This window comes from Elaeis guineensis, chromosome 15, assembly GCF_000442705.2.
Source record: "Elaeis guineensis isolate ETL-2024a chromosome 15, EG11, whole genome shotgun sequence".
In the NCBI taxonomy this organism is placed as follows: Eukaryota; Viridiplantae; Streptophyta; class Magnoliopsida; order Arecales; family Arecaceae; genus Elaeis; species Elaeis guineensis.
In genome coordinates this window covers 69,449,250-69,460,748 of record NC_026007.2, presented here as the reverse complement: position 1 = coordinate 69,460,748, position 11,499 = coordinate 69,449,250, and the positions used below count along the sequence as shown (strand labels likewise).

Sequence of the window (11,499 nt, the reverse complement as noted above, 5' to 3'; positions counted from 1 at the left end):
TTTAAAACTATTTCGAGTCCAATGTCATAGGGTCAAGATGGCCGAGTTGGTCTAAGGCGCCAGTTTCAGGTACTGGTCCGAAAGGGCATGGGTTCGAATCCCATTCTTGACATAATTTTGGCTTCTATTTTCTTTCCTTTTTCATGATATATTTATTTATTTTTTGTATATTTTCTATATGTATATGTGTGTACACACATATGAATTGATGTCTTTTTCTATTTTCTTCATGAATTTATGATCATACGTGTTCTTTCCTTTTTCACAATATATTTGTTTTCTTTACATTTTCTATATATATATATATATATATAGGCACACACACATGAATTGATGTCTTTCCTTTTTTTCTTCATCAATTTATGATCATACGTGTTGACGTACATGATGTTGCAGTTATTGCCAACTAGTTCTGCAATTATTCAGTCCCATGGCGAGGTGCAGGAGAAGGCGACCAAGGAGTACATAGAAAACTTGAGTACCCGGGAGAATGGGATCCATAACGACCTCCCAAGTATCGGGCCATTCATCAATGGAGAAAAGCCTGGTCTCCTCGATGTTATCATGGGCTCATATTCTAAAGGAATTAGGGTTCTCGCAGATCTCGATCGTTGGAAGGGAGCTACTGGAGAAGGAGAGGTGCCAATCCTGCGCTCCTGTATGGCTTTCTTCGTAGACCTTTGAGGTGGCCAAGGACACAGCAATTCCCGATAACAGGTTGCTAGATCGTGTTTGTACCCTAAGGGAGAGGGCACTGGCAGCTGCTCAATCTTAGCATCACCTAATTATGGACCAAGTGCAGAGATGTTTAACTTTATTTCAATATTTGAAGGTCTACCTGAAGGAAAGGACGCAGCCCCTTCAAAACTTGCAGAGTTACAGCATGTTTCAGGTTGCATCGAGCCTTCGTTCATGCTTCATGGATATCAGGGCTTTTCATTTAATAATTTCAACCTTGTGCACGACCTGGGTTTGGATTTCTGAGCATAAGACTCCTACTAACTCCAACCTCTTCCCAGAAGCTTTCTCAGAAGTTGAAAGAGGACAGTGTATCAGAAATTTCCAACACCCATTATGCGAAGTTAACGTTCAGAATCCTGGTGTGATGATTTGGCCTTACCACATGCTCTATTTTCAGCGGATAATATTCTTTTTCCTAAGTATGGTCAGATGGGTTGCCTGCTTCATTGTCTTACTTATCACTATGGGACCCCAAAGGATGCAGAATGGGTTGGATGTTCATAGTTTTGGTTGCCACTTTATATCAGCATCTTCTATCTCCAGTTTCATACCTCTTTTTTTTGGTAAGACAGTTTCATACCTCTTGAGCATCACATTGTCAGTCTGCCGAATAATTTAGTCTCTTGTAAATTATCCCTAAATATAGGCTATATGTTTACATTTTGATTGTCTCCCTTATGCTGTAAACTGCTTAGGTGACGCTATTTGTATGAGCTTTGTGGTGTTGCCATAAGACTTTGTATTACACTCTACATTGTAACTCAATGAAACTCTTCTTGTTAGCAAAAAAAGAAAAAAATTTGTTTTGTTGTTACTTCCTACAATAAGAGCTTTATTTGCTCCATTTTTGTGAGGTTGTATCTGATAATAGAGCTTTGTTTCAATATATATTCTTTAATAGTGGTCTTTCTTGGCCTTCAAAAATTTTAATCAATGTACCTGTTAAAAAAAATGAATGGCTCTGAGTACAAAAAACTTATTGAAGTGAAACTTATTCTATAGATTTTTCGATGTATTCAGTCTATTCACTTAATACACGCAATGAAAGGTTCTTCATAGACTTGATTCAAAAATTTTTTATATAACAAATGAGGAAAATCAAAATACCAAAGTCCTTTAACATTCTTTTTTTCTTATAAGATACCAAAGAATAAAATTGTTACTGTGTGTGGCCAAATCAGAAACAAGGAGGCATATTTGTAGTTGCATCGTTAATCAATATGCCATATGAGATCTTATTTGAGGAATATATTTCTAATGTCTTGTAAAATTTGTTATAAGATGTGAGTTGGCAATTGTATAGGGACCGGAATGAGAAAAAACTCTTGTTTGACAAACTCCAATTCCTAATTTACCAGATTATTTTTTTAATAGTAAGGTTTTTTGGGGTAAATTGCATGATTTAAATTAATCAAGTATAAATACATCTATGGAAATCAGCATAAAGAATATCAACAAACTGAACAGAAAGTTCTGCCAAGGCAATCTGTAATGTTGGCTTCTCTATATGATTTGCCACATAAAATGCCATTTAATCGGTTGTATTGTTAGTTTCTCTGTAAACAAAGGTTAGTTTCCTTTGGTTATACATGCATTGTTATGTTGCTACATATAATATTCTAATTTTAAGTTTGTAACTTGGGTGTTGGCAGATATCCACAAGGGTTAGGTGAAAGTGGATGACTTTTGGTTTTGAGGCATGTTCTTCACACTGCAATTACTTGATCAAAGATCTAGCAATGTGATCTATGGAGGATCCAGGAGCTCCACTTCTGTAGAAGTACAGATACAACGAGCAAGCATGGAGATTGATGGCATTCAAATAGCAAACAATGATTCCGAACTTCTCTCCAAACTATTTGGCAAGCACCTATAGCAGATCAAGGATCATGTTACTCTCTTCTCCTTATTCTTCTTAATTAGATGAAAACAATCATCTAGCCAGTAAATTTTAGACACCTCAATTCATGCCTTGGCCTTACCAATAGGGATGGCAAAATTGCTCCGATCCGATGGGTATGCATGCACCCTATCCAAATCCGATCAAATCCGAAAAATATGGTTTGATCAAGTTTGGGTTCAGATTTGGAAAAATCCAAAAACTGTAGCACGGATATGGGTAGTGCTATTAACTATCCAAATTCAAACTCGAACTCGACCCGAACTTACGGTACGGATAATATCCAAACCCATGCTCGAATATATATATATTTAATTTATAGTTAACGTGATAATTATGTTAGTTTCATCAATTATTGAATTATATTTATATATTTTTTTCTTCATTCTCAATTATTGAATTGAATTGAATTCGAAAATTGTTAAATGATTTGCTAAAAAGCTATAATTTAAGCAACATTTCAAATGTAGAAAGTGTTAAAGATAGTGAGAGACAATCAACCATCAAGTCGAAGCATGATTATGATGATAGTGCTTTATTTTTTTTTTATTCAAAGTAAAAAGAAAGCTAAAATAACAGTTACAACTGAATTGGACCATTATTTAAAGGATGATGTGTTGCCTTGGTCTGATGATTTTGATATTTTGATATGTGGAAGCAAAATAGACTAAAGTATCTTACATTGCAAACTATTGTTAGAGATGTGCTTGCTATTTCTGTGTCCATAGTTTCTTCTGAATCTACTTTTAGTACAAGTGGTAGACTTGTGAGTCCTCATCGAAGCCAACTCCATGCAAAAATAATTAAGGCATTGATGTGTGCTCAAAATTGATTATTAGCTTCTAAAAAGAAAGGTAAATTAAATTTAGCATTATCTATTAATTTGTATACTTTTCACTATATTAATATGCTTATCTTATTTTGAATCATTAATAGATGGATCATTAGCTACAAATGGTTACGATGATGATAATGATGATGGTGGTCATTTGGATTGTTCAGTAATAATATTTTTACTTTATGATTATTTTTTTAACTTTGTTATATATATTTACTTAATTACATATTTATTTTTTTTGATTACTTGTTGCAGAGCCTACTATTTGCCTTGAATGATTTGTGGAGTTGCAGTTGTCACTTCGTGAAATTATTTGAAAGTTTGGTATTTAAGTTCACTATTTTTTCAGCACTATATTGAATTTTTATAGATAAAATAATAAATTTAATAGTTATATTATATATTGAATTGTAATTCTATTTCTATATTTGATTTCTGTAAATTTGTACTTATAAATTGTGTTCTATGTTGAATTGATAATTCTGTTTTGATTGATAATATGCATAAAATTATTTTAGTTATTTTTTTTGGGTATAAGCAGGTATGAGGAAATAGGTTATCTATAGGTATTCCTAAATTCATTGGATATGAAGAAGGATATCTTTTTTTTTATCCGATCGAATATCAGATAGAATTTGGATATAGAATGTTAAGTTTGAATTTGAAGATGAATGATACAATGTTCTACCCAAATCCCACTAGTTGTCATCTCTACTTACCAAACCTGACTCGTTGCCACCTGAAAGTAGCCAGTCTTACAGAGTGCTTTTCTTAATTAAGATAAAAAAAATTATTTACACAAATAATCTAATTTTTAACTTATTTATCAGATTGATGCAAAAATGATAAAACATCATTTTGAATGACGTTTTATCATCGCCACATCACCTCCCATTTTCCACGTAGACGATGTCAAAAAAAAAATAATAAATATCAAATAATATGGTATTTTTAAAAATACCATATTATTTGATGATTTTAATTTTTTTTAAAAAAGAAAAAAATAAAAAAATAGAAAAAAATAAAAATAAAAATTTTAAATTTTTTAAAAAATAAAAATTTTAATTTTGATAAAAATAAAAATTATCATTTAAAATTAGTATCCCCATTTCAAATTATCTTTTTAAAAAAATATCTGAAAAAAACTGGTGTAAAAAAATTAAAAATACCATAAAAAAGAATTGAACAGAAATAAAAATTATAATTCTAAATTTTAAAAAAATAAAAATTTTAATTTTAATTCAAACAAAATCATCATTTCAAATTACAATCTCTTTTCTAAATTAATTTTTTTTAAAAATATCATAAAAGAAGAAAAAAATAAGAAAAAAATAAAAATTATAATTTTGAATAAATTTTAAAAAATAAAAATTTAATTTTAATTCAAATAAAAAATATAATTTTAAATTATTTTATCCATTTAAAATTAATTTTTTAAAAAAATATCTCAGAAAGAAATCTTAAAAATAAAAAAATATACCATAAAAAAGAAAGAAATGAGAAAAAATAAAAATTATAATTTTGAATTTAAAAAATAAAAATATTAATTTTAATTCAAATAAAAACTATTATTTCAAATTACTTTTTCATTTCAAATTATTTTTTAAAAAAATATGTCAAAAAAATAAAAAATCAAAAAAAGTACCATAAAAAAGCAAAATATTTAAAAAAAATGAGAAAAAAATAAAAATTATAATTTTTAATTAAAAAATAAATTTTTTTTTTAATTAAAATAAAAAAATACCATTTCAAATTATTTTTCCATTTCAAATTATTTTTTTAAAAAATATTTCAAACAAAGAAGTAAAAAATGAGAAAAAATGAGAAAAAAATAAAAATTCAAATGTTAATTCAAATAAAAAATATGAATTCAAATTATTTTTCCCATATAAAATTAATTTATTTAAAAAAATATTTCAAAAAAATCTTAAAAAATAAAAAAATAAAAAATATCATTAAAAAATAATAAAAAATAAAAAAATAAAAATTATAATTTTGAATTTTAAAAATAAAAATTTTAATTTTAATTCAAATAAGAAACATCATTTTAAATTACTTTTTCTATTTCATATTAATTATTTTTTTTTTCATACCGCACCGTACGTAGCTGTTCCTGCCCGTATCAGATCGAGATATACCAGTGCGGTCCGATTCATCTCATAATTAAATTATCGATATATTATTATTATTTACGTTATAATTTTTATAGGCCTTTTAGCATAACTTTTTCTCTCCTAATGTTCTGAGACACATTAGAGTATGTGCATCCATATCCATAAAGCATAATATCCGATCATTTGAAATTAAATAATATAAAATAAAATTAATAATTAATAATATTAAATAGAATAAAAATGTCAAGCGTACAAAAATTAGTACAATAAAAGTTTCAAAAATACTAAGTACAAATCTAAAAAAGACTAAGTTTTACAAGGACGTCGTGGTGCCCGTAGTCGCTTGGACCTTCTCAGGAAGGTCTTCAACAACTGCTCCTGCTCCTGCTCCTGCTGTGATGGCTCCTCTCCTATATCAGTGGAGGAGGTCTGCTGGTCATACTGCTCAAGAATAACTGATGCTGTCGGATCATCTACGGACTGAGCAACCCGCTCAACCCTCTCATCTGGATATACAGATGGGCCTGAAAAGAAAATATCATACTCATGTGGCCAACTGGTACCCGATGACGTCATCTGGGGGATGTAGAAAGAAGAAGGCGCTGCCATCTGTGGATCAAAAGGCGGTGGCATTTGTGCAGCATCTAGTGATGACATCTGCGGAATATGCGGTGATGGCATATGTAGAACATATGGTACGGCGTATATCTCATATTTGACGCATCGGCTGCTCCATACCAAGGCGCACAGCTATATGGATCAACACCAATCGCCACCATGTTCCGAACTTGTTCTCTCTATCTCACGCAGTATCTGAATCTGTTCGTCCTCATCAGTCGTAGATAAAGCACAACGAGCGTCCAACACAAGACCCGACATAGAATCAGTCTACAAAAGAAAAATAAAACAGTCAATAAAAATAAAACCCTCTTCCTCCCTCTGTCGCCGGCGGCCAAGGAAAAAGAGGGAGAGAGAGAGGAAGAGGGAGAGAAGAGAGAGAGAGAGAGAAAGAGGGAGAGAAGAGGGGGCCGGCCAAGGGAAGGAGAGGGTCGGGGCCCACCGTGGGGCGCACGGGCCCACCGTCGGCCGTCTGTCGTCGGCGGCCAAGGAAAAAGAGGGAGAGAGAGAGAGGAGAGAAGAGGGAGAGAGAGAGAGAGGAAGAGGGAGAGAAGAGGGGGCCGGCCAAGGGAAGGGGAGGGCCGGGGCCCACCACAAGGGGCCGCCGCCGGGGCGCGTGGGCCCGCCGCCGGCCATCTGTCGCCGGCGACCAAGGAAAAAGAGGGAGAGAGAGGGGAAGAGGGAGAGGAGGGGGCCGGCCAAGGGAAGGAGAGGGTCGGGGCCCGCCGCGGGGGCCGCCGTCGGGCGAGCGGGCCAGCCACCGGCCCTCTGTCACCGACGACCAAGGAAAAAGAGGGAGAGAGAGAGAGAGAAAGAGGAAAGAAAGAGGAGGAGCTCACCACCGTCGGGAGCTCGTCGTCGTGCCGTCGGAGAGAAGAAAACATCGGAGAAACACCGGAGAAGAGGGGAGAGGATTTTTTTTTGAATTTTATGCTTCAAAAATGCCAAAGGGGATGGCATTTTCAAAAACGCATTCCCTTTGACGTTTTCTTCTATTTTTTTTCTTTTTTTTATGGTTTTTTTATTTTTTTAAATTTTTTTAGTTATTTTTATGTGATTTTTAATAAATAAAATTAATTTAAAATGAAGATAGTAATTTGAAATGATAATTTTTTATTTGAATTAAAGTTTATTTTTTTTAAATTTATAATTATATTTTTATTTTTTTACCATTTTTTATTTGAATTATAATTAGAATTTTTATTTTTTTAAATTCAAAATTATAATTTTTATTTTTGAATTAGAATTAGAATTTTTATTTTTTTTCAATTCAATTTTTTACCCTTTTTTTCTTTTTTTATGGTATTTTTTATTCTTTTTACATCAATTTTTTTCAGATATTTTTTAAAAAAAATAATTTGAAATGAGAAAAGCAATTTGAAATGATATTTTTTATTTAAATTAAAGTTATAATTTTTATTTTTTTTCACATTTTTACCTTTTTTCACTTTTTTATGGCATTTTTTTCTTTTATTTTTCTTGAATTCAAATTAAAATTTTAATTTTTTTTATAATTTAAAATTATAATTTAATTTTTTCTCATTTTTTATGATTTTTTTTGTTCTTATAAAAATTTTTTAGGTATTTTTTATTTATTTGGAATATTTTTTAAATAAATTAATTTGAAATGGAGAAAGTAATTTGAAATGATGTCTTTTATTTTAATTAAAATTAAAAATTTTATTATTTTTAAATTTAAAATTATAATTTTTATAATTTTTATTTTTTAAAATTTTTAACTTTTGTATGGCACTTTTATTTTTTTTAATTTTTTATTTTTTTAACATCTTTTTTTAAAAAAATTAATTTGAAATGGGGAAAGTAATTTGAAATAATATTTTTTATTTGAGTTAAAATTAAAATTTTTATTTTTTTAAATTTAAAATTATAATTTTAATTTTTTTCTTATTTCTTTCTTATTTTTTCTTTTTTTATGGTATATTTTGTTTTTAAAATTTTTTAAGATTTTTTTAAAAAAAATTAATTTTAAATGGAGAAAATAATTTAAAATTATCTTTTTTATTTGAATTAAAATTTGAATTTTTATTTTTTAAAATTCATTCAAAATTATAATTTTTATTTTTTTCTCATTTTTTCCTTCTTTTATGATATTTTTTTAAAAAAATTAATTTGAAAAGGAGATTGTAATTTAAAATGATGATTTTTGTTTAAATTAAATTTAAAATTTTTATTTTCTTAAAATTTAAAATTATAATTTTTATTTTTTTAATTTTTGTTTTATTTTTAATTTTTTTTATAATAATTTTTTTCAGATATTTTTTTAAAAAAATAATTTGAAATGGGGATACTAATTTGAAATGATAATTTTTATTTTTATCAAAATTATAATTTTTATTTTTTTATAAATTTAAAATTATAATTTTTATTTTTTTCTATTTTTTTGTTTTTTTTGAAAAAAAATTTAAATCGTCAAATAATATTGTATTTTTTAATTTTTTTTTTGGACGTCGTCTACGTGGAAAATGAGGAAAAAAGGGGTGACGTGGCGATGATAAAACGTCATTCAAAATGATGTTCATCTGTTTTGCATCAATCCGATAAATAAATTAAATATTAAATTATTTTTATAAATAATTTTTTTTAAAATTAATTAGGCAAAGCACTCCGGTCTTACACCTTCCCGAGTGCTTTATTTGTCGTTTGTCACCCCCTTGCTAATAAAATAACAAAAAGTAGTCAAAACCCGGCACCTCCTTGGTGCCATCACTGTCATTACTTCTTAGCAGAAGATTTATTAAGCCTAAGCCGTGTTATCGAAGCTTCCAAGTAGCTAGAAGACCAGAATGATGACTCAGCGGCCACCTAAGAGGATCCCACCAATCAAAATGCGTCACGTCAGGAGTGTCACATTTTGGGCCATTTTCGTACAAGTCCAGTTATAGCTGTCTATTAATTTAACATATTTCAACGAGCAGACGAAAGCTATGATAGCAAATTAAAACGAGCAGGAAAGAAGTCGTCGACCCATAGAAACTCTATATCTTGTTGACATTATTAGCTCTTTGCCTGTAGCTTCTAAAGAAATTAAACATGGCAGAGGTGAAGGAAGTGAAGTTATATGGTGCTTGGGGCAGCGGATACTGTGCCATGGTTCACCATATGCTCTTAAGCTCAAGGGCGTTGCCTACGAGTACGTAGAGGAGGATCTCCAGAACAAGAGCGAGACGTTGATTAAGCTGACCCCTGTTCATAAGAAGGTGCCAGTCCTGGTGGTGGATGGTAAGCCAATAGCCGAGTCACTCGTTATCTTGGAGTTCATTGAGGAGACGTGGAAGGAACCTCCACTACTTCCAGAGGATCCGGTTCTTCGCTGATTTCATCTACCAGAGATCCGGTTCTTCGCTGATTTCATCTACCAAAAGGTATTAACTGTACAGTTATTCGACTTTCTTTCTTTGCTTGCATAGTTGCAACTATGTCACAAAAGAAGAAGAAGAAGAAGAAGGAGAAGGAGGGAGAGAGAGAGCAGGCATGTCTCAAAATAGATAACAAAAGACAGAGAATCTCTTAACCTTTGGAAACTTAGTATAACCTCACAAAAAATGCAGAACTTCAATCCAATGGATTAGTTTCTAATTATTTTTTTTATAGGTTCTAATTCTTTTGATAAACTAGATGGATCACGCATATCCAGTTTGAATACATCCCACAAATCTAAAAAACAAAACATCACGAGGCTCTGTCCATGTCTAGATTACTTTGTAACAAATGGAGCAATCCAATCTGTCATCCTGTTTGCTTCCCAATATATCTTCTTTTAATCCAACGATTTCCTAGTATGTCATTGAGACTGGGCCATGAAGTCAACGAAACTGATGGCAGCAGCTTGGTTGTGACTTAAAACATGTTGCTCGACTTCCATTTCCATGGGCTTTGATTCAGTGGACCGCGGCCCACTGAATATACCATATCATGGAACGCCTTGTGCAAAGTTCGAGAAGCGAAGCTGTTTGCTTTTGATATAGAGAGAACAATAAAATAGTAGGGTTCTGAGGGATGGGTTATATCTTTTGCACGAAAGAATGATTGACCTTTTTTTCGCAACACCATCCATTGAGTCATGTCTTGCACAGATCTCAAAGTACTCCAGACTATCTCTTTCACTGTGAAGAATGGTGAATCATTTTTTCGAGTGGAAGATACCACCCAAACCTGGTTCTGACTTCTAAGCTGTTTGCTATGGCATAGAGAGAATAAAAAAATAGTAGGAATATGTCATTTTTTCCCTTCAAAACTCTCTTCAGCTCTTCCACCTGCCTTAGCTCCCTTTAGCCCCCCACCTGTTAGAACTCTTTTCCCCTCCACTTAATCAGTGTGCATAAGCTTTATACACATGGATGTTGCAGATAATGCCAACCAGCCATGCCATTATCCTGTCCGATGGTGAGGCACAAATGAAGGCAACAAAGGAATATATAGAGCACATGAATACTCTGGAGAATGGCATTCAGAAAGACTTACCAAGTAATGGCCCCTTCATCAATGGACAAAAGCCTGGCCTCCTCGATGTGATCGCGGGTGCTTTTTCTGCAGGATTTAGGGTTCTTAAAGACCTCCTCGCCGGAGCCAAAGTATTGGATATGGAGAGAGTGCCATCCTGCACTCCTCTGTAGCTTCTTTCATAGACCTTGAGGTGATCAAGGACATGGCAATTCCCTATGAAGAGTTGCTCGTACGTGTCCGCACCATGAGGGAGAAGGCTCTGGCATCTGCCAAATCTTGAAGTTACCCAGCTAGTTACAGACCAATTGTAGGAATGTTTCTGTTCTTTGGTTTGGCAAGTGTGTGAGGATCTTAGCTCTTGTTGCAATATTTAGTTTCAGTGCTTGGAAACATGGTTACCGCTTCCTATGATAACAGCCATGTTTGCTCCGTGCTGCGAGGCTGCTTCTAATAGTGCTGTAAATTGTGCATTTCTTTCTGTCTCAATGAATTTAGCAAGTTATCCTGTGATTTTTTTCTCTTCGCACAAAAATAATGCTATGAATGTCTTACAACGATGTAGTCCATTCCCATAAAACGCCCCCTAAACTAATCCTATTCCTCGGAACTAAGACAACCTTGATATCTATCAAAGCTCCATCACCATGACACGTGGATATCGATACTTCACAGAATCCACATGCTTCTGGCGTTGTCCAGATCAAGAATGACACCAATCCCTCTACTTTCCCTTTTTTTTTTTTTTTTTTTTTTTTGATACAGTGGTTTTCCACATAGACTCACTCTAAGATTTATTGTAGCATTTATAGCTACAACAGTTTTTT

General features: G+C 32.0%; 2 protein-coding genes and 1 non-coding gene across 3 annotated transcripts; all 3 read left to right on the top strand.

The window, feature by feature from the left end:
* The first annotated feature begins 31 nt into the window (after positions 1 to 31).
* TRNAL-CAG (transfer RNA leucine (anticodon CAG)) lies at positions 32 to 112 on the top strand. Its single transcript has one exon. It is a non-coding gene; the product is annotated as a tRNA-Leu (tRNA).
* Positions 113 to 384: 272 nt separating this feature from the next.
* On the top strand, positions 385 to 984 carry LOC140853993 (uncharacterized). Its single transcript, XM_073249112.1, has 2 exons — positions 385 to 658; positions 833 to 984. Exons 1-2 carry the CDS (start codon positions 385 to 387, stop codon positions 982 to 984), a joined length of 426 nt encoding a protein of 141 aa, XP_073105213.1.
* A 7,858-nt stretch (positions 985 to 8,842) lies between these two features.
* On the top strand, positions 8,843 to 10,968 carry LOC105058317 (glutathione S-transferase U10). Its single transcript, XM_019855231.3, is given in 4 exon segments — positions 8,843 to 9,331; positions 9,334 to 9,594; positions 10,579 to 10,825; positions 10,828 to 10,968. Coding segments are annotated over 4 exon segments (705 nt in total). The 5' UTR covers positions 8,843 to 9,262; the 3' UTR covers positions 10,956 to 10,968.
* The last annotated feature ends 531 nt before the right edge of the window (positions 10,969 to 11,499 follow it).